The sequence below is a fragment of the Drosophila melanogaster genome, chromosome 2L, assembly GCF_000001215.4.
Source record: "Drosophila melanogaster chromosome 2L".
In the NCBI taxonomy this organism is placed as follows: Eukaryota; Metazoa; Arthropoda; class Insecta; order Diptera; family Drosophilidae; genus Drosophila; species Drosophila melanogaster.
In genome coordinates, this window is record NT_033779.5 from 13,013,269 (window position 1) to 13,040,548 (window position 27,280).

At 46.1% G+C, this 27,280-nt stretch overlaps 3 protein-coding genes across 7 annotated transcripts in view, besides 1 other annotated feature; all 3 read right to left on the minus strand.

Annotated features, from left to right (window-relative positions):
• Positions 1-7: 7 nt before the first annotated feature.
• Ube4B (Ubiquitination factor E4B) lies at positions 8-6,166 on the minus strand. Of its 2 annotated transcripts, none has more exons than NM_135753.4 (9): positions 5,522-6,166; positions 4,561-4,909; positions 2,987-4,393; positions 2,347-2,918; positions 1,836-2,232; positions 1,658-1,770; positions 1,083-1,407; positions 681-1,023; positions 8-615 (listed from the first exon to the last, which is right to left on the minus strand). In NM_135753.4, exons 2-9 carry the CDS (start codon positions 4,786-4,788, stop codon positions 347-349), a joined length of 3,654 nt encoding a protein of 1,217 aa, NP_609597.1. In that variant the 5' UTR covers positions 4,789-4,909; positions 5,522-6,166; the 3' UTR covers positions 8-346. The 2 variants fall into 2 exon arrangements, with proteins under 2 accessions (NP_609597.1, NP_001162967.1); NM_001169496.2 differs by having other exon boundaries at positions 120-615; positions 4,561-4,906; positions 5,522-5,879.
• Positions 6,167-6,306: 140 nt separating this feature from the next.
• On the minus strand, positions 6,307-8,044 carry CG9933 (uncharacterized protein). The gene is made up of 3 exons (NM_135754.4): positions 6,963-8,044; positions 6,530-6,658; positions 6,307-6,461 (listed from the first exon to the last, which is right to left on the minus strand). Exons 1-3 carry the CDS (start codon positions 7,908-7,910, stop codon positions 6,408-6,410), a joined length of 1,131 nt encoding a protein of 376 aa, NP_609598.1. The 5' UTR covers positions 7,911-8,044; the 3' UTR covers positions 6,307-6,407.
• Positions 8,045-8,599: 555 nt separating this feature from the next.
• CG9932 (uncharacterized protein) overlaps positions 8,600-27,280 on the minus strand; it is a 38,273-nt gene continuing 19,592 nt past the window's right edge. The window contains exons 3-7 of one of the 4 annotated variants that reach the window (NM_001273500.2): positions 16,459-18,126; positions 15,600-16,374; positions 14,541-15,271; positions 13,261-14,476; positions 8,600-12,229 (exon numbers count right to left, since the gene is read on the minus strand). In NM_001273500.2, coding sequence (NP_001260429.1) covers positions 10,055-12,229; positions 13,261-14,476; positions 14,541-15,271; positions 15,600-16,374; positions 16,459-18,065 — 6,504 coding nt within the window. In that variant the 5' untranslated portion in view covers positions 18,066-18,126 and the 3' untranslated portion in view covers positions 8,600-10,054. Of the gene's footprint in view, positions 12,230-13,260; positions 14,477-14,540; positions 15,284-15,599; positions 16,375-16,458; positions 18,127-27,280 lie in introns of all 4 variants that reach the window. The other 3 variants (NM_001259087.3, NM_001273499.1, NM_135755.3) reach the window with 3 other exon arrangements.
• Positions 23,032-23,212: a mobile genetic element.

A 27,280-nucleotide genomic window follows, 5' to 3' on the forward strand; every position in this document is an offset into this window, starting at 1 on the left:
ATTTTTTATTTGGAAATCCAATTGCAAGTAAATTTAATTTTTTAAATCACCAAATTACCCGCACAACTCGGTATTGTGTCGTTTTTTTCGCAACCAAGTAGAAAAACAACGAAAGATTTGCGAAAATTTTCAATATTTTTCAAACATCTAAATTATTAGGACTCCTAACGGGAGCGGTGATTAATGGTAACTGCTACTTGCAGGCCACCCAAAAATCGGGGGCACCACAAATAAACTAAATCCTGCACAAAGAATATTTATATTTATATGTAGAAGATAGGTAGACACTAAAACTGCACATTAAACTAGTCCTAAGTATAGCAGTATGGGTTAAAGGGTGCGCGACTTAGCAATTGTTCCGCTTGCCACGCTGCTCCTTGCGCCAGGCGTCGATGCGCTGCTTCAGCTCAATGTTGGCCACCAGCATGTCCTCGGTGAGTGGCTGTCGGTTGAACGGGTCCGTGCAGCTGTTGAGCAAGTGGCGGGTAATAATCGCCCGATCCATCACCGTGCCGGAGGGAAGCACCACGGGGTCCGACATTAGCGTGTCCATCAGCGGATCCTTGAACTCATCGGGTGCGTCGGCGCATTCATCTTCAGTCTGTAGGTTGGTAACTGCAAGGGAAACGTTTGCATTTGCATTTCAATCCGATTTATTTAGTTGTTTCTTAAGTTCTTACCATAGATTTCGTGAGCTCTCTGTGTGAGCGCCTTGAATCGCTCTACCTCTACCGCCGATCGGAGGGCCAGTCGCTTTATCCTCGATGCTGCCTCATTGCAGATTTGAACGTCGAAGGAGCGCTCGTCGGCAGCCAGGGCCTCAGCGAATCTATCACAGTCCAGGTGGAGATATATGTCGAAGATCTGGGCCAGCAGACTGCGTGGCTCCCAGCCGTATTTTGCCGGGTTCTTGACCTTCAGGTCGTTGCACTTGGGCCCGGCCAGCTGTTTCAGATTGAAATTCAGCATGGAGCTCAGTCGATCTACGAGCTCGTCGCGCATGAACGGCTCCTTAATGTCGCTCTAAAATTGATAATAGGTTTAAATTTAATAAGCACTCTCCACACTCTATCTCCACTCACTGTCAGATAGTGAAACAGATCGACTGTCTCGCGAGCCAAGGTCAAGTAGGAGCGACACTGGCGCTCGTCCGTCGCCAGCTGAGTAAGTCGGCTCTGCTGCTGCTCCGCGCTCATCTTGCTGAGATTGGCCTTATCTGATAGCAGCTGCTGGGTCTGATGTATGCGCTTCAGGTTCTCCAAGCACTCGTCCAGCAAAAAGGTGGTGTCGTTCATCAGCATATTGACAAACTTTACGAACTGATTTCCCACCCGGGATTCACAAATAACGGCCTGCCGGTGGATGGGGTTCTCCCACATGGACTTGAACAGATGGCTAATATGATATCTGTACAGGAATAATATTTGATTAATTACACGTGTTTGTAAATCATACATTAAGCGTATTAGTATGAAATACGAATATGTATATATTCATGTTTGTATTGCCCAGATCATTTAGCTGTATATAAAAGAGTGTTTATCTACGCCTCAAATAACTTTTGGAACTTTTCCGTGCTGGGTTACCACAATGAGGGTGCGTAACCGCCGTTATGACTCATTCTAAATTATGAAGGTAGCTCGGTTGGCATGCTCACCTAATGGTAAACTTATCGTAAAACTCAGTGCTTTGGCCCGTTGTCTCTACGTCCACATAGAATCTCATCAGTGAGCTGACCAGGGCGTTCTGGGCCAACTCATGGTTCCACATCTGTTTGGAGCACACAAACAAAGCTTTAGAAGTATGACACTTAGGCGATTGTAACCGGAACCTACCGCCGCGTTAACCGAGTTGGCTGGCTTCAAGGAGAACACAAACATCACCTCAACCAGTTTGGCAGTCACATATGGATTCTTGATGAGGTGCGATGCGCAGACGCAGGTCAGCAGCCAGGTGATGATCGAGTGGTCGATGCCCTGACGGATGTCCATGTTGGCATGCTGCATGGTGAACAGGATGAACTCAGCGATGTCATCGATGTACCACTCGGGCAGTGCGGAAAATGCATCCGTTGGTAATAGCTGCTGCACGGGCAGTTTGGAGATGAAGGGTCCCTCGATCGGGCGTCCCTCGAACTGGTATAGCATGAACTCGCAGACAGTAGAGTAGAATTCCGTGCAGCGCTGGAGCAGGCCCGGATCCAAAAGAGTGATCTCGCAGCAGGTTTTTGATCTAAAATTCGGAAGGGATACCAAATTAGATTCAAAGATGTGTCACACTTAAGTGGAAGTGACTCACTAAACGTGTGAAGGTCACAAAATGATGAAATGATTTTAAATAACCCACCGATTTAGCTTTCGCAGTTGCTTTTCCCAGCGTTCCTTAAACTGATTATTACGATTGGCGTAGCGGGAGTTCATCCAATGGGACTTGGTACGGTCCAGTTCGTCGATGAGTTTCTGCAGCTCTTTAATGGCGCGCACCTTTTGGCGATAGCGCTGGATGGCAGGCAGGTAGCCCAGATGATGGGCCTGTAGGGTGAGGAACCAACACTGCGTCTGGAAGTTTGTGTTCTCCACGGGCTGGCTAAAATCACGGGCCAGGAAGTTGCGGTACTCCTCCTCGCTGTACCTAATCTTCGTGTCCTGCTCGATGTTAACGAGCGAGTTCTTGTAGTAATGGAAATTTGGCTCAATGCGGTCCAACTTGATCTTCACCGACAGCTGCTGCAGCACGCTCATCAGGTTAATCATAAAACCGTCCCTGGCCAGCAGCTTTTCGTCGCTGGCGAACTGCACACGACGATCGTTGTGCCGAAGGATACTGGCGATGTATTCCAGCGTCTTGGGACGACTGCTAGCATTTACGCACAGTGAATGGAACACTACGTGCATATTGGTGCGCATTGAGTGCAGCTCCTAAAATATTAAGAATTCATTCAATGATTACATTATGTTTAACATTACATTAGTAATTAGTTACTCACCCATCGCAATCGAGAGCTGGATGCATCTTCAAGCTTGTTCTTGGTGGTAAACTCCGCAAACTTGATGTTCTCCTCAGCGAACAGCGACACGGAAAGGAAGGGTCCCAGAAAGCTGCATTTTACTATTTCTCGACCGGAGATCTTTGTGCAGATGGGTGGCAGGAAGTTGGGCTGCCTGGATACGAGATCTGCGATGGGTCGCACACTGCCCACCTTGATGACCACCAGTTTGGACAGCCATTCGATTTGCTGCACACTGATCTTGGAAGTGCAGATATTGCGCTGCATTCCGGCAAAGAGGCCACGAAGCACCTGACTGAAAATTGTGTCGAATGCTTCGCGATCCTGGTGAGTGTGGGCTATCAAGTCGATGAGGAAAGGCTCGCTCACCTTGGCCATGTACATCAGATCCAGCAGAGCAGACTGATCCATGTGGCCGTTGAGATTCTGGTAAATGCGATCGGTGAGCACCAAGACGGTCATTCGCATCACCTGTTCAAACGCCAGCTGCAGAGCAGGCTGGGTGAGCGGCGTCTTTCGGGAGCACTCTGTCTGATAGTTCTGGTAGCAACGGATTAAATAGAGCAGCACGTGGTGTTTGGTGGTGGCAACGATGCTAAGCACTGGTGGAGCCACGCAAGTACCAGCTGCCTCGCTACTAGTTGCTTCAATTGGTCCAGATGCGCCAGCAGCCGCAGCCGCAGTTTCTCCGCTGGCAGTTGCTCCACCGGTGGCTACTGCGTTGGCAAGGATTTCCTGTACTTCCGTATCATCTGATTTAATTTTCTTGGCAGAGGAGAACTCTTTATCGTCCGCTTTAACAGAAACGCCATCTCCTTCGATCAGCTCACCGTTGTAGATCTTCAAAACAGCCTCCATGAGCACATTGGCCACAATGCACTCGAAGTCGAATCTGCGGTGTGGCTGCTGCTCCAGGAAGCTGGCACTCTGGGCACAAATGATGGACCCGCTACCGTACTCATTCCACGTGGCATTCAGTAGGCGGGAGAGCAATTGTTCGTTTTGCTCATCCGCACTTTTTTTTGGACCGACTACAGTTTCAATGGACAACTCGGCATTTCCAGCGGATATCTTGCAACTCTGCAACACACTCCTTTTGGTGGCCTCGGCTGTTGGCAGGCTGAGCGCTGTCGTCATATCCACATCTTGCATTGGTGTCGAGACCACCGACTTCATCTCCACATCCATGTCCGGTTTTCCGCTCAGTTCCCTCCAAGCGGGCGCCGAAGTGGGCAGCGATACCTCCTTTTCGCCGGGCGTGGCCTCACGTACCAGTCGAGACTCGCCAGAGACGTTGGTCGGCTTCCGTGGCGTAGTAGTCAGGGGCGCCAGGGCACACTGGATGCCACTTCGGGCAGCCAAAGTCCGAAGACGACGGGCGCGCATCTGAAAGAATTAAAGAGGTTAGTTCACCAATTTAGCTGTTACCAATTAAAGTATATCATAGTTTAAAGTTCGTTTTCCTTTTACAAAATAGTTTACTTGTATTATTGATTTAGATAACTTTAAATATGATATTTTGTTGCTTCATTAAGTTTGCGAAAACGATATACCTCTTCTGCGGATAATTCGGTGACCACCACAGACTCGGCCGGCTGTTGCGGCTGCACATCGGGGTTGGGTTGCTCAGGCAGTTGCTGACCGGGTATCTCGCCCTGCGCTAACTGGGGCTGCTGATCCTGTTCGTGCTGATCCTGTTCGTGGTCCTGATCCTGATCCTGCTCCTGATCATCATCCTCCTCCTCCTCCATGGGCTTTTGTGGCGGCTCTTCTTCCGGCATTTCTCGGATCCGCTGGTACTCTGGGAAACAATGCGCAGTTGTGCTACCAAATCTGTTTTCGCCTCTCTCACTGTTTTTGTTTGTTTGTGGCGTAGTTTTTCCGCCGCTTCTTCTGATGCTGCTGCAAAATAAGAGGCGATGATGTGGGTTAATGAACCAAACAAAAGCACGCGCACTCGACAAATAAATAAAATAACAAATAAAGAGAAAATTAAAACAAAGTCCAGCGGTCAACGTCAAGTTCACGCGAAGACAATGCCGCCATCGCCAAAACCAGATGGATTGGCCGTTTCTCTTTGTGCTACGCAACTACGCACTAGATGGATGATGTGCAGCATAGCTGGGAGCATACCAGGACAACTGACCTGCCGCACACAGTCAGTGTGCGAATCAAAAGCGGACGCAGATCGGCCGAGGTTGACAAAAAGTGCACGGCTGCAACTATTTTTAGAAGAGGATTTCTCGAGCACTGGCGCTGCACTGCACCCAAAACAAGTGCAGTAAACAATATCATAACATATGCGGAATCGGATGGCGAAACCTTATATAATGTTTAGGGATAGCCGATCGAATAGGATCGGATCGGCACGGGATATCACCAGCTCATTTGCGCATTTGAGACGGCGGATAAAGTACACAAAATCGTGGGATATATAATCGGACATAGGTTCGATGTGAGGGTGTGTGAAATACGGAAAATCGAGGATTGCGCCGCACATATATTCGCACTTACCTGACTCTACGGACCGACTTTCACCTGCTGCAAAACGTATTGGTTGTGCTACGGCCCGTAACTATTGCATTTTACGGAACTCTATATGGTTTCGACAATTCACCCGAACAATTCCACGTCTGGTGGTGACCACGCAAAAAATTTCTCTTTTGTTCTGCGAGCTTCGTGGGGATTGGTTATCGGCCCTCGGCTGGCTATATCTATGTGGGGATCGCCCGAATGCGATCCGTATATCGACACAAATGCTTCACTGGCCAGGCGATGGGCTCAAGAAATACAGACCTCCGAACTTTCCTCCAATTGAATTACTTATAATTTTTGGGTTTCGCGTCAGTCGACGAACAGTGTTTCAGTTTGGTCTGGTGGCCGACAGTCACACTGGCCGCGGCGTGGTCACACTTAAAGATGGAATGTTCGCCGATAGTTGCTTTAACCCTTGCAGGGCCCTCATATTTTTATGATTTCATTATCGAATTTAAAATTTCGTTAAACATCCGAAAAGTTGTGAATCATTTGAATACTATTTGTAATTTTAAATTTGCACTTTTGTTTTTGCCTTTAATTGCAATAATGTTCTCTAAGCATCTATACCCAATTTATATATCCTTTTTGCTCTAAGAGAACTAGTTTGAAAATATCTGAAACTATTGTTTGTTTGTCGTTTGAAAATATTTAAATATCGCTGAATTACTAGGTGCGAACTGATTAACGATGGGAAATCAAAAATTAGGCCTACCAAAATGGTTATATTCCTCATGACACATAATGAAAAGCAAGTGTTGTTTAGTTATTTTTGTTCAACAAAAGAAAATCATTTACTTCATTTTACAAAAATGTTACAATTATGTGGAACCTAATTATGAACCTAATACCTAAGTAACCGCTACTAGAAATCCGTGTATCGCTGTCGCAGACTCTGCCTTTTGGCAACGTGATGCATCTGCAAAACACAAGCATTTGAATTACAAACTGGCATTATATGTGGTTTTAATTAGGATAAGGACTAACCAAGCGCTGCTGACGTCGTTCTCGATTCATTTCGTAGGCCTTGAGCAGCGAGGGGCACGTGCGCTTGATGAACTCCTCCGATTGCCAGAAGAGTCCGCCTTGGTTCTCGTAGCGCAGAAGGAATTCAACCTGCAAGGATATTAAGGTTATTAAATGATACCTACAATTGGGATAGAGGGCAAACTACATAAGATTCAGACTGTTTAAAAGTTTTCCTTCGCTTTACAAAGTAAAGAAAGCTGATCTTTGGCTTATTTATTTTGTAAAAGCAAAAGTCATATAGCAAACCTTTTCCAGCTTAGAATTTTTGTTTACTAAATATGATATGAATAAACCAACAATGTGTTGTAAATGAAACTGTAATCGAATTCATAGAAAATTTGTGAACCCTAAACCGTACTGATAGTTTATTGCTTTCGTATTGCAAACGTACCTTTCCCGCCTTGGTCTCCTTGCCCAGAATGCGTTCAATGCCATTCTCGGGCTTGATGCGTCTGAAGAAGTCCTCGTCGTTGTACTCGGTGACCACCTCCTCGCCGACTTCGTTTAGCATATCCTCGATGCTGAGCAGTCCATCCTGCAGCCGCTCGCCGTTCTGTTCGACGCGCTGCACGTATGTCAACGGGTGCTGCTTGAGGTAATCCTCCGCCTCGGCGATTGTCTTGGCCAGATCGAACTCCTCCTCCGCCTCCTCCTGCTCATCGTCATCGTTGTCCTCGTACTCACCGTCCAGCTCCATGCCATCACAGTTAGCGCCGCTGGGCGAGGAGGTTCGTTTGGTATGCATGGAGCGTCGCTTTCTTTTCATCCAGTTCCCGCCGTCGTTTTCCTTGACGTCCGGATGGAAGCGTACCTTCTTCACGCGCACGGACGACGAGGCGGAATCTGTTGTTTCGGGGGTGGACTGGCTGGGTGTCTGCTGCGACTCCAGCATGCTGCCGCTGATGCTACTAGAGGCGGACGTGGGTGTTGATGTGGATGTGGATGCTGATACGGAGGCGCCGGTGCTCTCCGCCAGCGTGGTTTCCTTGAGGTTCTGTGATATAAGCTTGACTTTCGTCTCGAAGGCAGTGCATGGAGATGTGGGCGATTTGCTGGCCGGATGTTCTGGTGGGGATTGACTGCTCTGCGGACTGTCGCCCTCGCCGCACGACCCCGCCGCAGCTTCAGTCTTGTGATCCGTCTGCTTGCCGGCTCCCTCCATCGAACCGGATTCCTTGTTAATCGATTCCGCAGCGGAATCCCTGCTGCAGTTGTCCAGATCTCCGACTGTGGAGTCTCCGTCGCCCGTCGTCGTTGTCTCCACCATCACACACTTGATTTGCATAGATTTGTCCAGCGAGTCACTGCCAGCCGAGTCATCATTGGACTTGGTATCCATGTGTTTGGGTGGCTCCGTGTTCTCTGCGTTGGCTCTCTATCGTTTTGCGGCTCTGCTAAAGTTCAATTTTAGCTAAATGCATCGCAATTCATTTGTAATCTTTCAACAAAACGGCTTTCTCAGTGTTACCGTACCGACAACTATGAAATATACCCTCAAATTTGCGTAGCTGACTTGGCAGCGATTGTGAAACGATTGGAATTGCAACAGGGAGCTAAATAGTATATATGATTTTATATTTTCTTTGGCTCTTTTGATTATTTGGAGAGTTATTATTTAAGTATCTCAGTAAGAGTAATCTGGAATAGCATTGCATATCCCTTTTTGATTATTATTATTTTTTCTTTAATTAAAAGAAAAAGAGTAAAATAATCTTTTGTTCCACATTCAATCGTTTCACAGAGTTGCCGTATCTTGAAAGTCACTTTTAAATTGATATACCGCTATACCGTTACGCAGGCTACCTTTCAAATTAAAATTCCGTTAAAAAAGAATGCTTGATTTTGATGTTTGATTTCAGTAAAGAAAAAAGAAAAATGTTGAAGTGCTTTCAATTTAATAGAAGTCAATGAACTATTTTGCATTATGATTTGAATTTTTAGAAACTACTTTTGGCGTTTAGATCTGAACCCAATTATTCGATTTCTTTTTTAAATAGAAGTACCAAACATACAGATAATCGGTCAATTGTAAATGCAACTTGTGTTGTTTTTATTTGATTTCTTTATTAACAATTGTTTTTGTACATTTTCTCTTTTGTAATTCAATGCCGTAAATCTTATTGTGTGTTTGTGTGGTGTGTGTAAGTGTTGCGTGTGGTTGTGTGCGCAGTAAACAAAACTAAGTTATTTACACTAGCTTTAAGTTTAAATGTAGTTCAATGTTAAGGACTATTTAATATATAATATATTGTGTGTATAGATATTCGTATCGATATAAGATGTATATATGCATATCAAAGGCGGTTTGCATTTATATCCAAGTTAGATTCTGTATACATATCGCTTGTTTGCGCTATATCTTCTGGTTTTGATTTGCTTTGTTTTCAAATGTTTCCTTGCATTAAGTTTAAACTATTTAAATATGGCCCCGCTATTCCACATGTGTTCTTTTTGTTTGCTTATAGTTTAATGATAACATTTTGTTTGTAGTGTTAACGCCTACACTGTGCTACAAAGACGCCGTTTGCTGGAAAACATTCGCACTAATGATGAGAACATAACTAATCCGTAGTAGAAACTAATTACTATTAACTAATTTTAAATGTGTGCTGCACTTGTACAAAATAATATTGCAAATATTGCAAAAAATTCCCTATTCTCTGTTGATTTTTCAATTGCATTTTAAATGTGTTTCTTTTTGTTTCTATAGTTTTTATTTTTGCAGCAGCTGTGTGTAAATATATATATATGTATAGATTTATATAGTATGTATATAGTACCATATTCATTGCATGATATACGCGCTCACTTTCTTATTTCTTTTTTTTTTTGCATTTACAATTATCAATAATCACAGTTCCCATTCGAAAAATTAAACGAATTATTTGTAGCAAGACATAATTTTGAATTTATCTCTTTTTCTCCTGTACAAAGTTGATTTCCTTGAAACGCTTTTGGATCTTGCTCGGATTGGGTTGGTTTTCCAATTTAATATATTAAGCCGATGGTAAATATATATATATAGGTTCTATATTAAAATGCCTTCTATAGTTATCTCTTTGATAAGTTACAATACGATTAGTTTAAATTACATTTTGCACCGTTCTAGCAAGTAATTACATTAAGAATTCCGGCTTATCCCATTTGCAAAGTATTCGAATAATGGTATTTCATTCCTTTTTTGTTTATAAATTATCGTTACTTAATTACCTTAGGTTCTAGAAAAAACGTAAAAGTGCAGGAACATGTTCCAACTAGGTGTGTATAAGTGGGTGTGTGTTAGTGACAATAGAAATCCCAAAACAGGTGCCTAAAACGAATCCCCAACTCCACTAACGCATACCCAAAAAAAAATATGGAAAAGCATAAGCAACAACAAAATATTAACAAAACCAAAACTCACTTAAATCGAAAAATAACCATAAGCTTAGTTGGATAAATTATGGATTAAATTAAATAAAAGGTTCGACCCTTGGATGTGGCCTACTTTCTGGAAATGACTTTGCCCGTCTGGGCATTGACCAGTATCATTTTTTCCGGTGTTGCGGGTCGCTCCTGGCCGGAGGTGGAAGTGGCGTCCTCCGACTGGTTGGCACTTCCCCGAAGGATCCTTCTGCGCAGGCGATCGCTGATATTCTCGCTCTTCTGGGACTCTGAATTGGCGCCCTCATCCTGGGAGAGCTTCACACTCAAGCCGCCATCGTTCTTGTACAGAATCAACTTTGTGCTGGACTTTTTGGCCGACGACTCCTCCATTCCCTCGACAGCTGGCTGTTCATCTGGGCCGCTGCTGCTTGGCTGCTGTTGCTGCTGCTGCTGCACATTGGCGTTCATCACATTGTCCTGGTTGTTGTTGTGCTCGGTCTGCTCCACCTTTGAGTCAGCGGTTTCTTCCGGTTCCCGCTCAACGCTGATCTCCAGCTGATCGTAGCAGGTAAAGAACTCCACGGACTTGAGCTTCTCACCAGCATTGAAATGCAGCGCCGTGTGCTCCTCCATTTCCGCCTCCTCATTGGCATTGTAATCACAATGGGCACATTTCTGGCAGTTCGGAGGTGGAGGATTTACGCAGGCGTGCTTCTGTAGATGCTGCATCAGCTCCTCGTGCTGCTGCGTCTCGAATGGACAGTGGAGGCAGCGTTCCGGTGCCGGAATGGACTGGGGCATGTCAACGGATCCTGCATCACTGCTGCCATCTGCGGCCAAATCACTGGTGGCCACCGAAGCGCTGGTCGACGGTGTGGAGCTGCTATGTCGCTCCTCGTCCTCCTCGGGGACTTCCGCCTCGTTTTTGTTAACGGATACTTTCAGGGGAAGTGGGACCATCTGACCACCGCCCGATTCCAGCTGCTTCTTGAGCAGAGAGTTCTGGTTGTCAAACCCACCGGTGGAGGTACTAACTGCACCGCCGGTAGTCTGCTGCAGCAGTTGCAAGCTCAATTCGTTATCCACCACCCAAATGGTTTCGGGACCAGTCAGCTGCAGCAACTTGGGTGCCGGATACTCGACATCCTCCTTGCAGTTCCTATAGAGCTCCTGGCACTTTTCCTGGTAGTGGGACATGTGCACCGCACGGTGCAGTTGGAGCATAGTCTCCTCCGACGTACGATACTCACAATAGGCGCAGACATAGCTCGGATCCTGATCCTCCGGCTCCTGATCGCTGTGGGCCAGCAAATGCTGCTCTAGCTCTTGCTTGGCATTGCGCTCGTCATTGTGCTTCTGGGCAAAGCGAGCCGGACACCTGGGACAGTAACTAATCAGCTTGTACTGGTACTCCGGCGGCAGTTGCTGTGGATTGAGCTCCGCATCGGAGGCGGCATCCATCTGGATCTGGGACAAATCGATGGAGAGTGGTGTTGAGGCGGGCAGTTGTTGCACCTGCTTGGCAGCTGCGGCCAACTGCAGGGCCACACTAAAGTCCAGACCCAGTGAGGCAGCTCCGCCGCCTCCTACTCCTCCGGCTGCTCCTGCGGCTGCACCTGCTCCCGATGCCACCATCTGCTGCTGGTGCACCGTTCTCATGTGGCTGCTCAGATGCTGCTTTTTGGCACACACAAATGTGCACAGGCGGCACTCGTATTGCGTGGGCTTGTGCAGCGACACATGGTAGTTCATCTGGGATTTGCTCTCCGAGATGTACGGACAGACCGGACACTTTTGCTGCTTGCTCTTGGTATTGTTGCCGCTGGATCCGATGGAGTGCTCTGTCGTGGTCGGCAGGCGGGTTATCTCGATCTGGTCATTCTGCTGCAACTGCAGCAACTCCTCGGCGCTGCTGTTGGCCACCACTGCTTTGCAGGCTGCTGCCCAATAGGCTGCCGCCGCTTGGATATCCTGCTGGGTGTTGGCCGCATTCACCACGGCTGCGGCGCTGGCGGAGAGCGGTGTGTGGAAGATCTGCTCCAGCTGCTTGGTGGTCAGCAGCAGGGGCTGCGCACTATTGCTGTTGATGTTGCTGTTGGCATTCGTGTTGCTGCCGGACTTCAGGATGTTGCTGGTGATGGGATTCGACGGATTGTGGATGTGGGACTGGGATTCGTTGCTGGCACCTGCTCCCAGGGGTCGGTAGATGGGTGGTGCGTTCGCCGAGACACTGGCTCCTCGCTCAAGGGTCTCGATCCGAATATCCCCGGAATGCTTTAAGCGACAGTGCCGCTGTTTTGGGGAAAACAAGGGAAATAAGTCAACAATTAGTATAGCTTTGTATGGGTAAATGGCATTCAGCGTGTGTCCTTCTGTTTTCATGTATATGTATGTATGGGGGGTGTATGTGTGTGTGAGTGTGTATGTACGTATTATGTGTGTGCCCTTATTCAGGGACAATAAACCATGAGTTTAGCCCAATCGAAAACCCTCGCACCGTAATGGGAATCCCTTTAAGGTTAGCTTTTTATTTTTATGGTGTCATGGGTTTGTTTCTTTTTTTGTTTTTGTTTATGATTTTGGATATATGGATTACACTTAGTTCGAGAGGTAAATAGAGAGCAAGCAATACTTTCACCAATGATTTGCTTATAGTTAATAATCGTTTATCATATAGTGTACAACAAAAGCAAGACCAGACACCACACATTTAAACAGTCAAAATCGGAATACTTAAAGATTGGGCTTACAAAATAGACTTTGCATATTTACCAGCGCAGCGCAAGGACTACGGACACAGATGGAGTGGTGAGATGGGTGGCAGAAGGTATCGGATCGGGGACTGCAAATTGTCTAGGTTGTGTGCTAAGCTAGCAAGGGACCTTGTTTGGACTTCCTAAGAATCTCATTGGCCCCTTTGAACTCTTTGGCACTTTGGCTGATTTACACTACCTTTATTCCTTTCCTAATCAATCACAAGTTCTTTAAGATAAGATATATACTTAGAAAACCCATTTGATAAAATAAAATTTTCAATGAAAAAATATAGATAATTTCAAAAATATTAAAAAATAATACAAAACATTGTTAAACGGGAAAACATTAAATTTTATAATCTTATATTTAGATCTTTACTGTGGAATGTTTCTATAAAAAGTTTAATATAATTGATCCCTCCAATTCCGTAGACTATTATAAAGACCCTAGTAATTCAGGTGACTTGGCAGAGTTCGGGTCAAAAACGAAACTTTCGGGGATTGGCGGCTCGCTTCGGTTTTTCAATGGGACAAAACACAAATCCATTAAAGTGCACTGGGCCATACCTGGATGACATGCTTCCAATTCGAGACCTGGTGGCAGTGGCCACAGCGATACGGCGACGGTTCGCGTCGATCGCCATCGGCCATGGTCAGCAAGCTGGGACTACCTGGACTATGGCTATGGAATCTCGTCTGCGGATGCGACATCTGCGCAACGGTTGGCACATGTTTCTGCGGCGCCATGGCAGCCATGTAGGCGCTGGCGGAGGATGAGGCTGCCGGCGGCGGTGGCGACGATGTGGTGGAGGACGCCGAGGCGGACGCAGAGCCGGCGGCCGATGAAGTGGAGGCCATCGAAGACGATGATGACGACGACGATGACGAGGGAAAGGAATTGGAGCTGGGATTGGCTTTCGTGTTAGTGTTTATGATGTGGGCATGGGTTAGACCCGACGCCAGGTGGCAACCATCACCGGCCATGTGTGAGGGTGGAGCATGATTTTGGTCATTGTGATGGGATGAGGATGATCTGTGGTTACCCGCACCCAATGGATGAGCCAGCGGTGTGGCAGTAGAAATAGGAGTAGGAGTGGTAGTTACTGGCAAAGGCGATGCATTGGGCTTGCTGACTGAGTTGGTGGGAGGTGGTGGTGGTGTTGTGGTATTGTTGGTGGATGAGGCGACGTAGACGGCATCCAGCCGGAGTCCATTTCCCACAACCGAGTTACTGTTAGCGTTAGAAGGATGATTTCCATTTCTGGCACTGCGCGGTGAGGTGAGCAGATCCTGCAGCGATCTGGCGGTGGTGTCTTTGGTGGTTCTACTAGTGGTTGAGTTCGTGGTGGTGGTGTTCGGCGACGTCAGACTGTCGGCACTTGCCTCGTTTTGACTCGCTTTCTGCTCACCGTGCTCTAAAATGGAGGCGGCACTGGCTTTCGTCGTATTGGCTTGTGGCTTTCCGCCCGCCAACGCCAAAGCAAGTCCGCTTAGAGCGCTGGCGTTCGGAGTTGGCGAGTGCTGGGCCTCCTGTATGGCCCGCTGCAGCAGACCGGCCGAGATGGCCGGACTTGTTCCGGCAGAGCCGGAGTTGGGCGACGACTGTGACTGGGTCTGCGACAGGCACATGGCGGCAAAGACCTTGTTCATGTAGAATTGTGGACTTCCGCCCACGGATACCTGCAGTGGCGAAGTACTGGAGTTCCCAGAGTTGGACTTCGGATAGCTGGCGTCCTGGTAGTGAATCTTTACGTGCGCCAGCACAGCATCGCGATTCTGGTGCCTATTGGTTGGGTTTAAAACATTAGTACAATAAAATAGTGATGTTCCTCCTTTCCGGAACTCACCCGAAGTTACACTTGCGGCACCGATAGACGGTCCTCTTCTCATTGCCCTCCTGGTGGACCTCGGTGATCAGATCGTCGCTGGGCTTGCCCTGCATAACGGATGCCTGATTGGATCTCTTCACCGGGGAAATGGTCACAGAGGGCGTGATCATCGTGGACTGATGCTCCTTCTGCTGTTGCTGCTGGTGTTGCTGTTGCGCCATGGCGGCATTCATCATGGTGGCCAGCAAGGGAATCCGTATAAGGTTGTCCGCCAAATGGGCATCGTCCAGTACATTGGGTTTGTTGGGAAGCACTGGTTCCAATGTGATATCCTGCCCGGAAACCGAGCCCACCTTGGCATAGTCCTTGAGGAAGGCCAACGAGGCCACCTGGTTCGGTGTCATCTCGCCGGACTTCATCAGCTTGGGATCACCATCCTCCTCTGTTACCTTCATCAGGGTGATGTACTTGTTGTACTTGGTGTAGTTCCGGCGGCCCGTCTCGTCGTTCATCAGTACCTTGGCCGTCTTGTGCGAGGGATCGCGGATCGTCTTCAATCGGATGTGCTTGGTGATGTCCCAGCGCCAGTTGGAGCGGTACGAGCAGAGGGAGCACTCAAAGGGCTTCTTGTTCAGATGGCCCACGATGTGGACGTGGAAGCGGGATGCCGTGGAGGCCCAGAAGCTGCAGTGCGGACACTTGTACACCTTCTTCAGCGAGGAGTTGGCTGCCTCTTCCTCCGGTGTCATCTTTTTGGTTACCTGCAGTGCGTGAAAGAGTCAAATTTCATTTTGACGTGGCATATGCTCGTGCTGGGTCAGGGGACTCAACAAAATAATACCCTAAGAAACTAAGGAACAAAAACAATTGAGTTTCTAATTATTGCAGGTGAATCACCTAGTTAATCTTTTTTAAAGAAATCTTTTTATCCCAATAAAAAAAAGTCAAATTAAAATAAAGTCTTTTCTTCTAAAAAGTTATTCAAAACTTTAAATTAAAAAATTTTTTTTTTTTATTTCCAATAAAAACATAAATGAACTGCTCGGGGGAACTGTGCTAAGTGGACTCCGGACTTACCTCGCCGTATCCGGGTGCCGTTTCTACGCCATAGTAGCTGTTCTCCTCGTTACTGGCCGCCTGACTTCCGGTTGGGGACTTAACCAGGTTGTGGTTGTTCTTGTCCTGCTGTAGGGATGCGGCCGCTGCGGCGATGATCTCCTTGGTGGCCTTGTTCCAGATGCACACCCGCTGCTGCTGGACGGCCGCCTGCTGCTGGAGGCTCTGCGAGTCCGGTCGCCGATCGCCACTCTCGCCGGAATTCGAGTCGTACATCTCGTTGGCGCAACGGATCGCCTCGACGCACTGCTTCAGATGGTGCATCAGATCTGTGGAGGACTTGCAGCGGTGCCGGCAGTGCTGGCAACGCGTCGATCCCGTCACACTGAGATTCAGGGCCGAATGCGAGTGGTGATCTTCGTCATCCTCATCGATCTCCAGCCGATCGTCGCCATCGTCCTCGTGCAGACCAGCTTCATCTTCGTCGATGATCACCGCCGAGGCGTGACAGCTCTTGCCGTGGATGATCGACTCCGAAAGGCACTTGGCCACATGACCGCACTGGCACACCAGATTCTCGTGCTGCGCCCCCGTCTTCAGTTTGTCCATGAAGCTGGATTTCTTGGTCAATTGGCTGCGCGTCGAGTTCTGGGAGGCCACAGTCGTTGCCGGCGACAATTGTGGCACATCCGACTTGTCAAGCATCTCCGAGATCTGTTTCTCATTGAAGAACATGGAGGCAATTTCCGTCAGGGAACTGCGCGAAGCATTCGTCTCCTTCGAAAGGTTTAATACGCTGTGGTGAAGAAAATAAATGTAATTAGGATTTCCTCTAAATCATTGGTGATGGTTGATGATGGTTGGTCTAAAGTGTACTTACTCTTTGGCCCCCTTGCTGATCGGTATGAGATTGGGCATGGTTCGCTGTGCCCTCGGCGTGGGCGTTCCCACACTGGAGGTGTCCGAGGAGCATCCGCCCTTCTGCGAGAGATCTGTGGGCTCCTCCTCATCGTCGTACTTGCTCCGTTTGCCGTAGTGATGGAGGTGCAACGGTTGCTCCTCCCCTCCACTCATTGCCTCGTCGGCATCATCGACGCCGTCCAGTTCGTCATCGACGTTGTTGTTGTTATATTGATCCTCCAGCTCGGCGGAATCGCTGAGGAAATCCTCGCACATCTCGCTCGCTCCGACTTTATTCTGGCGTCTTGGCCAAATGGAGCCGGCATTGCCCACCGGTGGCACATGGTGGTTCATCTCGTGGACCGTCAGCGATTGCTTGATGTCAGCGGTAAAGTCGCAAGCGGCGCACTTGAAGGCTCCCGCGCCGCCATGATTCTTCATGTGCCTGTCCAGATTCCATTTGTAGGGCGTGCGGAAGTCGCAGGTGACGCACTTGATCATCGGCATGGAGTGGTACTTGACGTGCTTGCTAAAGCGCGCCTTGATGTGGGTCACATAGCTGCACTTGTCGCAGCGGAAGAACTTGGTCTTGCCGTGCTCGGCCAGCTCGTGGGCACGCAGTTGGGTTCGATAGAGGGTGGTGAACTCGCAGGCGCTACACTTGAGCAGCCGGTTCTGGGGCTCCTCCCCGTTGGAGGGGGGCGTTGCCGATCCGCTGGTAGGCGAAGGAGTTGGTGGTTCGGCGGGCGACTGACGCTCGTAGTCGCGAAGGACCTGCATTTGTCGCTCATACGCACTGGTGGCCACCAGTTCCAGTTCCCGCTGCTGTTCGCGCTGCTGCTCCTCGCGCTGTCGCTGGTTGAAGGCCTGAATGTCCCGCTGCAGCTTCTCCTCCTGCAGGAGCAGCTCTCGCTTCACTTGCTCCAGCGTGGGCACATCCGGAACGGTAACTGTCAGGGATTGGCCACCCATTACACCCACGCTCTCCTCCAGCCGGCGCTTGCGTGCCTCCCGGCTCATGCCCCTCTTGCCCCTGGCCTGACCATGACCACTGGGAATGCCGTCCGTGCAGCCGTGCACCATTTTCATGTGCCGCACCAGCTTCTGGAAATGTCGCGATGCGTACAGGCACAGCTTGCACTTGTTGATCACTATCTTCTCGCCGTGCACATCGCGCAGATGGGTCAAGTGATAGCGCGGATTCTGTGTAAAGTACGCACAGTGGTTGCAGCTATAGTTCCGCTTGATCTTGCATTGCGGCAGACCCTCCTCCTTGGCATCCATGCCGACCTGCTGTGGTTGCTGTTGCTGCTGCTGCTGCACGCTGTTCACAACGGCAACTACAGCTGCTGCTTGACGCTGTTGTTGCAACAACTGCTGCAGCCGGAAACGCTCCACATGTCGCTCCAAAAGGGATGAGCCCGCCTGTGCCACTGGCGTATTGCTGGTCGAGTTGCTCGTCATGTGTCCCGTGTTCCCGCTGGTGGGCTGGTGGCCACCCTGCTCCGTGTACAGCTGATTGCCGCTGACCACGCTGCGCACGATGAGCGTGTCTCCTGAACGCTGCACCATTGAAGGCAGGTCCATGTTTCTCCCGGTCTGATGGTCTTCTGTCCTGGCAACTCCCTCAAGACTGGCTAGTGGTTAGCTGCAAGAAGGGGAAATGTAATCCAGTTAGATGTGGTACAAAGTAATCTCATTTAAGCCTCATGGCAGCTACACCATGATGAAATGCTTGCTCCCTTTATTCAAAATTGTGAAACAGCGTTTCCTTGTAACTTTATATAACCCTTTAAGTTGAATTGACCCATTTTAAGTATCAGTTGAATGTATCTTTTGAGTTTCATTTAAAGGCAAATTATTAAGAAACCCATGTTAAATATTCCGCCAGTTCTTTATACTACCACTATCGTATTCCTGGGCATCAAATTGAAGAAAGGACACAGGTAATGAAATCCCATATGCGATACAAAGGATGTCTTAAATGCAGATTTCAACACTTGCCCAACTCATTACACATACATTAACACAAGCACACATGAATCTGCCTGTTTCTGTGTGTGTCAGTCTCATAAATATTTCAGCATTTTCCCCTCGAAACGCCGACATCCCCTGCTCCTGCCAACCTTTATCAGCAAAAGTTGGTTCGCTTTTCCCAACTTGCTTGGCAGGATATTAAAATGAAATGTTTTCTGTCCGCCGAAAATGCGACAAAGTAGCGTAAAATCAACAGAATGTCGGGGAAATTGGGCAACGGAAAATGGAAAATCATTCGAGAGTTTTGACAGGGAAAGCGAACCCAAAGAGTCGCCTCAAATCTCAGAGGTAAACGTATTGTAGTTTGTGCGTAACACAAATCCATTTTGGGGCTAATTGGAGTTGGCCAAGTTGAAAAAGGGAAACGGAGGATGAGTCCGAGTAAGAGAGCTGGAAAATTTCAATGCTTCCACACAAGCACACACACATACTCATATAGGGTCGGGATCCAATGAAGGTCAACCTTTTTTCTCCTAGTGGAGCCACCGTTTGCATGAGTGCACAGGAAGGGAGGAAATACGTGGGCGCTTTCCCCACTTGCGGCTAATCCTTGGGGTGTCGTTTTTATCAAATGCAGTAATTTTGCTTTTTAAGCGTTTTTTATTGCCCACCCGCAACACACATGGGTGTATGTGTGTGTGTGTGAAAGTCCTTTCCGCACAGTAACCGCAATTGTGTTTTGGCTTAGAGGAGGACCATCGAAAAAGGAAGAAACAATTTGATGGAGCATCTCTCTGGTGCCATCATTTAAGTAACATATTTAATTATAAAAAGAGATGGCGCGAAAATACATTAAGATAAACATATATATCCTGCACACACACTCGTGTAGGCTGTGTACTCTTGACATTCAACACGTTTATTGTCGCAGAGCAACAAGCTCATCATCCTCCCAGCATCCTTCATCCTACATCCAACATCCTCATCAGCGTCAAGGCGGAACTCATTAACAACACGAGAGAGAGAGAGAGGAGGAGAGAGGCCTCCGAGTGGGTGTGCGTGTGTGTAAGTGCGTTCGTGTGGGTAGTTGGGTGGTTGGGTGGCTGCAGGGCTGGCAGGACAACATGCACAACAGTCACTGTTGGCGATCACTGGACGGAAGAACACACTCCAAATTAATTTAACCTGGGGTCGGCCAGGTGAGTTGTAATTGATGCACTTCTGTTTAGCATACATGGTGTATGCCCTTTTTTCAAGATAAAAGGAATCATGTCAAAAGATGGTCTTTTAAATACATAATAAAGTATAGCATATATGTTATTCCATATGTATGCTTCACTTTAAAGTACTAAGGTATTGAAGTGATTTTAAAATTGAGTTCAGCACATGACTTAGTCACGGTTTCTGGTAGCCCTCGTTCTGGACAGGATCGCCTCATCCTTATGCATTGTTGACACCGCGCTTATTACGGAAGCCACTGGAGAAAATACGTCGACGAGCTGATTCCTGCTTATTTGCCTTTGTTTACGTTTTGTTTTTCTTATTTTTGATGTTTTATTTTTTCTCCTCAGTTTTCAGTTGTTGCCCTATTGTTATTGTTGTTCTTGGCTGTGTAAATACGTTTATACACACACACACACAGGCACAGGCACACAACGTGCTTATGCGGCAACACGTTTTGCTTTGAAATTTTAATTTCTCACGCGACGCCAAAAAGTATGCTACAAAGGATGAGGCAAGGATGTGCTGGGTGAAAGGGGCTGGCGTACGCACTTGGCGGGCCCAAGCTGTTGCCTTTGTTTGCTCTTCTTGTTGTTGTTGTTTTTCTTGCTGCTGTTGCAGCCTACGCGGACTTAATTAATCTTGCTGTGGGCTTAGCCCGTTGTCCTGGCAGTTCTTGGCTATCCCGTTTATCCTCTACCCTTTCCCGCAACCCAATTCCCCCTTGCCAACCGGTTTGACGCTCTAAGACTTCTTTTCCGCCTTTTCGGTCTGTTTCTGTTCTGTTTTTGGTGATAATGAGGCGACAGGACTACGCCTTTTTTTCAGTGGCTGCATTAAAAACTGTTGAGCGTTGGCGGTTTGATTGATGGTTCGCAGGCCCAGAGTCCTTAAACGTTTCAGCTTTTTAGCTTTTTGTCACTTTAATTAACAACCGCACAGACTTAGCGCTTTTGTTACTTTAAATAAATATGAATTTGGAATATAATATCTGCAGAGGTACCTCTGTATCTAGGTTCTTATTTCAGAAGTAATAATGCAGTTATTACTTTAAACGAGATCCATTTCCCTAATTACTTCATTCGTCAGCCTTGTAAAGTGTAAAAGTTGCATAATTTGTTCATTACAGCGACTTAAATGTCCCGAATGTTCGGTTCGAATTTTGGAAGCTTAATTGGCACTGCAATCGTTAAGTTTCTGTGGACCAAGTGGCGTTCGGGTAGCCAATTTCCTTGTTTGGTCATTTGCTTGCGGAGCAGCAGGAGGACAGGCAACCGGAAAGGGAAGTGGAGCGACAGGAAATGGGAGAACGGAAGCTGTGTTGTTGCTACAAATTAACTGCAAACTGCAGTGAAGTAAATAAGAAATGCGCCAGAGGGAGAAAGGTCTCTACGAATGGTCGACAAAATGTTTATTCATCATCAATTTGTTTATTCGATGGCAACTAACGCTTTCGATGCTCTTCATGCTGGCCATTTCGTTTTAATTTCATGATCCTTTCGAGAGGAAGTTATCGCCCTGTTTACTGCTGTGCGAATTACCTTTTAAAACGTTATAACAGCCATAGTAAAAGTGCGATGAGAGAGAGAGAGAGAGAGTAATCGGCAAGTTTATAATTAAGACCGTTTGGAATATCGCTTTCTTAAGCACAATTTGCTGCTTTAAAAATTTATATTCAAATTGCCTACGTTTAAGTTTAAAAACAAGATATCCAGATTTATGCCACTTCCCCATCGCGCTAAATAAAGTTGATGAGGGGCGGAAAAGTTTTTGCCATTCTTGGTGTGGGTGTTATTACTTAAAGATTCTGTTGCTAAAACTAAAACGTCGAGGCAGTCAAAACTTTTACAAAACAGTCAGCCATTAAACTTCCTTGGCATCTTTAAGGATCAACGGGGCCGACGCATTTATATTGCCTTCACATAAATCTCAACAGACGTCAAAGTTTATTTCGCATTTTTGAAATTAAATAAAGATTTGTCACGTAGAAATCCATTTGCTGAAAGTCACCCACACACACACACGTATTCAGTTGTCCTAGGGACACACGCACACTGATGAGACGGCATAAAGTAAAACAGTTTTTCCTTATTTCCTGCTCTCTTTTCCCTATTCTTCTAGATAAATACCAAGGTCGAAACCTTGCCTGCTAAGATATTCGAGCACTTTGGCATTTTTAATTTTTTTTGTCGCGGAAAAAAAGTTGACCGGAAGTGGCCGGATTTTCCACTTCCGTTTTAGATTTCAGTTGAGTGGCCGGAATGTGCTGTGAAATCTAAATTAAGTATTTATCAAAGTGCTACGAAAAGTCCACATTTTTCGTTGGCTTTTTTCCTCATTTGGGAATTACTAGGGGCGTTGGTACGAGCATATGCTGGCATATGTTGACAGTCACCTGCTGTGCCCTTTGGCTACGAATGTGTGAATATATTTCCGTGGTCGCCCGATTTGATGAGACCCGCCCACAAGTCGCCCTGTTCCTTCATACATGAACATGACGCGATGTTGTCAGTTGTCAGTTTCACCTCTTGACACTCATACGCCATGTTGTCCATTCGCAACTCATACTTTTTTGCAGCTATATACGCTCCTCCAACAGCTAGGAAATATTTGGGTTTAAAAAGTAGAGGCCGAAATTAAATTATAAACAAACATATGCTTCGAAAGCATCAGTTTGTAATAATAAATGGGAAAAAACTGCCTATTGAGTGTATATAAAAAGGGCGAAAAGAAAAACCACTGGATGGTAAAAATCTGAGAGACATCTCTGAAACCGCGCACATGCAAATTAATAGGCAGCACAAAAATGGCAGGACAACGTTGCTAATGCGCCCCGTTTGCATTGTCTGCTCGCACACAGCTACACACATACACACTTACACTTGGTTCGCCTGTCGTCGGATTTAACAGAAAGATTTTCTTTTTTTCAAAAGAAACACAAACAACAAAAAAAAACTTTTCTCTTTTTTGCGCTCTTTTCTTTCTCTCTCTCTCTTTCCCAATGTCTTTTTCGCGTTTATTTCGCAGCCGTCACACAACGAGTCGGTCTAGTGGTCCAACAACAACTGAAGAAGTGACCGCCGTGGTTGGGTTTTCACAGTGAAAATCCTGTGAAAAGGATGCTGCTGTTGATGCTGTTGGTAAGTTCTCTTGTTCTGCAGATGCAAGACTGTTAAAGGATGCCTAACAGTTGGACTTTTTGCGAAGAGAAGCCTTAAGAGATGCGGAACGAAAGAGAGAGTCCCCTCTCTTTGTGAATGTAAGGCAACAGAGAAAATCGAAGGATGTTAAGCAGAGTCGGTTAGTTAAAAAATATATTTTGGAGCTTAGCAGGTTTTTTGTTATAATTTTGAAAGAGGCTCAATAGAAGGCAACCGAGGGATCTCATTACCCGATCTCCTTTGACAAGGGTCCGCAGAAAAAGCTAACTATAGTTAGCCGGCGAGCCCAAATGGGCTGAATTAATAGATAAGAAGGACACAAAGGGGCTTCAAGACTTCCCCGTATGCCTTAATAAATAAATTAATAAAAAAAAATTTTGAAAGACATACACTAAAATTTATTTGTTTAGAAAAATATGAAAGAATTGAAATAGCGTTCAAAATATTTAATACCGTAATGTCTTAAATTTCCCTTTTATGTCTAAACATCTTAGTTATTTGTTTTTAACTTATTTTACTGTTTCAATTCAACAAGCAAATCCAAACGGTGTAAACCACAAAACCTGTTAAAAGGCAAGACAACATCTCCATTTACACCATTTTAATTTGTGGCAATCCGAATGACATTTTACCGCACTTAATTTGTTAACCAGGCAGAAGAACGAGATCCACTTGAAAAGAAAAGCTGACGGACAAAACGGAAAGGAAAGCCATCGGGGGAAAATAATGTGGAAATCAAGCGCACTTCAGCCGGGCGGCAGTTGTCGAGAGCCTAATCCGAAACCGTAAAATGAGACGAGCTGCTATGCGGGTTCCAGTTCAGCATGGGTTCGGTTTTTGGGATGGCTTCGTTTTGGTCCTTGGGCTGAGGGCTGTGCCACTGTTCCGTGTCCTTTTTCAAGGCAATCAACACAAATGCTACTTAAAAATTTATTTGTGACACGCACGAGACGCAGACACAAAGGGAGCGGGTGATGGCCGGAAAGAGAATCCAACTGAAGGCGTTGCAAAGCACAAACACTTAACACGCAGACTGTGGCAGCCAGACACACACAGGCAAACGCACCCGCAGATACACACGCACACACAGAGGGACGCATGAGGCGCCGACAAAAAAGGACAATCAACATTTTAACACTTTTAAGGCAAAAGGATACAACGTGGAGGAGGGGCGCTCCAGTTGAGAAATGTGTTGCGGTCATGCATTTTTATTCCCTCTGCACTGCAAAATATTAAACATTAGAACTAGTAAAAATGGAAAAGAAGGAAACTTTTATGTTTCGCTGCCAAGTCTTCTTCTATACCAAAAATTGCCATTATTTTTCCATGTGCACACAAAAAAGGGAGGGAGAGGTCAGAGCAACGGGTTAGAAGGACATGCAGGCCCGGAAGGACAGGAAGCATCCATGGCCAGCATCAGACACGGACACTTGACATTTAAGCCTGCCATTGAGACCCGTCTCATGTATGGTTTTCCTAACCATTCCGCACTCACCATAGGCTTGTGATAAATGTGGGACATTTTTGTGCCTTCAGTTAATTCCTAAGATTTTTACTGCATTTATGAACAGGACATGCTCAACAAGCTCACGTTTCTACGTCAAATATTGACTAGATGGAAGAAGTAGTTAAACTGCAGTTTGTACTGACGCAAATCTTTTAAGCAACTTCTCGGTAAACTTTTCTAATCAAACACTCGGCCACGGAAGCGTTGAAGAGTGTTTTTCGGATATGTGGGAAGATGGGTGTGTTTAAGTCCATGTCTAGCCAAAAACTCGACTTGTTTGTTTGCCTGTTGCCCCAATGGAGCTGCACTTGTATCCTGCAGCTCGGCTCTTTTCCATCCAGCTAAATGAAGCAGCTCAATTTCGCCCACAGAGTGAAGAGAAAGTTCCTCGAGTGCAGCATGTGGAGCTTGAAGTTTTTCCATCTGCAATCCTATGGGTACACAGAGACCTCCATCCATGGCGATGTGGTTGCAAAAAGTGTTGCTTGGTCAGTGAATGTGGCAATGTGGGCGAGGGATTCTGCCAAGGAGGTGTAATGAAGCCGCACAAATGCACACAACATTGTTCAGAAGTTCAGGTTTTTTGCAGTAATCAAAAAGAGGAAAAATGAAAAGCAATTTGTTGCAGTTTGTTTGCTTGACCCAAGACTGACATGGGAAAATTAAAGTCGTATTGTGGAAAAGTTGGGTAATTCCAATTGGTTAAGGTTTTTAACAAGAGCTGAGTTGAATTCGTCAATAATGACAAGTGTCATTTTATTATAAAACCGATCCAAGCCGCTTTATATCGATATTCATATATTTTCTTGGCCATTTAAGGACAAGACAAATGATATTAATGTACTGTATTATAACCCAAAACTGGCAAACTTTTTTTTTGGGTATAAGCGAAAGGAAGGGGCTAAAATGAAATATCAGTCATAAACAATGAAAATGGTAAGCAAATAAATTCTTTATGTTAAGGCCAAGTCATCACCATCAATAAGTCAATAGCTTTTTCATTCGAATGTGTGCTGTATATCTCAGATGTCTGTTGTCAAAAATCGAATTGGCAATATTTCATTTATATTTCATAGCCTATTTTTTAGGGATTTAAATTTGCTATTGCCATGCTGGAGGCAACTCCATGGCTTCACACATAAATTCGATTGGTTCTCAAAGGGGTAAAACACGCATACACGTGTATTTTACTTTCCTACTTTTTTCTGTGGTATGTGCGGCAAGGAGGCAGGATGCACACGCTCGCCTCAAAGTTGCTGCAAGTTGCAGTCAAAGCCGCAGCCGCAACCAAGAGCGGTACTTCATCAAACGAGCAGCTTGCCGCAAGGTAACACACGCAGTTCCACACACTCAAATGCAAGACAATTGAAGGAACAATAATAAATTCAGAACTTAAACATAAGCTCAAATTAAAGAATGTGTTGTCATTACAATTTTAAAGTTGCAGAATTTAAGCGCTCTAAAAATGCTAGCATATTTGTGTGTTTACCATAAATTCATTTGGTAACTGCCATCTAAAGTGCTACAACCTTGCCCGCTGCTGTGCGTGCACGTACATATACCATGTAGTTAAGAACTCTTTGCTTTGGCTGCAGCCAGCAACTGGGAGCTCGCCACTTGTAGACACGTGCACAGTTATAAAAGCATATAAAATTTCCTATTTAACTTCCGGCATGTTTCAGCACACACACACACGCAAAGCATGCACACACAGCAATAGGGATATATAAAGTCGGGTCTGACATGGTAAGTCTAAAGAAAACATATCCGTGACAAAGTAAACCACCTCCAGGTGCAACCAACAATAATAATACTTTTAGTAGTTGATTTTTTTCATTCACTTTACACTTTTTCTGCCATGGTTTTGCTCCGGATTTTTCCTTTTTCGCAGTTTTTTCCCCAACGACTTGCAACTGAGTTTTGGCTTTGACAAGATGGCAGAGGCACTAAGCGAACGACAAGAAATTGAATTCGGCTGCAGGTGGCAGGTAACACCTTTTCCCCCACCCACCAACTCCCACTTTCCGCCCAGCTCGGCAGGATGTGTGACAGGCTTTTGAGCTGAGTTTTTGCGGCACCTTGACAGCCGCAGGATTTAGCGGTCCCCAGTCGGGGCTTTAATATTTAATAAGCTGACTTCGGTCTAGGCAAGTTCAGAGCAGAGCTAAGCCAAAATACCCCATTTGGCTCTAAAAAGGAAAGAAAAAAACCGAAAGGCAGCAGCAGAAGCAGCAAAAGCCGTCTTCAATTATGCAAAAGAGGCGTGGCGTAAAGGCAAGTTGGCCCAGACGGTGACATGGCCAATGAATTGGGGGAAAAAAACAAGACCAAGGCCGGATGAAAATTATGCAGTGGTGTGGCAGATTGCAAAAGGTTTTATTCTGCGGCGAAAGGTAGCAAGAAAGTTGATGGTCTGCTTACTTAGTATAATCCAAGGTGGGGAAACTTAAGCCAAAACTAAATAAAAATGCTTGCTAATATGCTTTAAATGAATAAAATCAACTACTTTTAACTCAATTGAATGTGAATGAATAAATTCCATATATTTCTAAGCTTTAACTGGAATGCTTTAATTTCGATATATTTTTTCCATTTTTCTTCTGTCTTAATGGAATAGCCTCCGTTAAACTTGCACTCCATAAATTCATTAGCTTTCTACCAGCATTTCCAGCCGCCTTTTTATCATCAACAGTGCCGTCTTGCTATTTAGCACATCACCCCTAATTATTCACTTCGTCACATATTATCACGTAATGCCTGCCAAGTTTCCATGTTTGTTGGCCGGCTGAGTTCATGGCGGCGCATATTTTAGCACACACGAGTCGCCTTCAAGGACTCGACTTTTGGGTTCTATATTCCATACCATCTTGGTCTTTTGGTTTTTGGTCTTTAGTGTTTTGGCCTTTTGTCTGGGATTTTGTTAGGCACGTTCGATG

What these genes read in the sequence shown, in the direction of transcription:
- Ube4B (NM_135753.4), bottom strand. Translation starts at nt 4,788, where the DNA reads ATGCCGGAAGAAGAGCCGCCACAAAAGCCCATGGAGGAGGAGGAGGAT. An exon ending in CCGAATTATCCGCAGAAGAG is followed by an intron (nt 4,394 to 4,560) that starts GTATATCGTTTT and finishes TAATTCTTTCAG; the next exon opens with ATGCGCGCCCGTCGTCTTCG. An exon ending in GAGAGCTCACGAAATCTATG is followed by an intron (nt 616 to 680) that starts GTAAGAACTTAA and finishes TTTCCCTTGCAG; the next exon opens with TTACCAACCTACAGACTGAA.
- CG9933 (NM_135754.4), bottom strand. Translation starts at nt 7,910, where the DNA reads ATGGATACCAAGTCCAATGATGACTCGGCTGGCAGTGACTCGCTGGAC. An exon ending in AGGAGACCAAGGCGGGAAAG is followed by an intron (nt 6,659 to 6,962) that starts GTACGTTTGCAA and finishes ATATCCTTGCAG; the next exon opens with GTTGAATTCCTTCTGCGCTA. An exon ending in AACGACGTCAGCAGCGCTTG is followed by an intron (nt 6,462 to 6,529) that starts GTTAGTCCTTAT and finishes TGTGTTTTGCAG; the next exon opens with ATGCATCACGTTGCCAAAAG.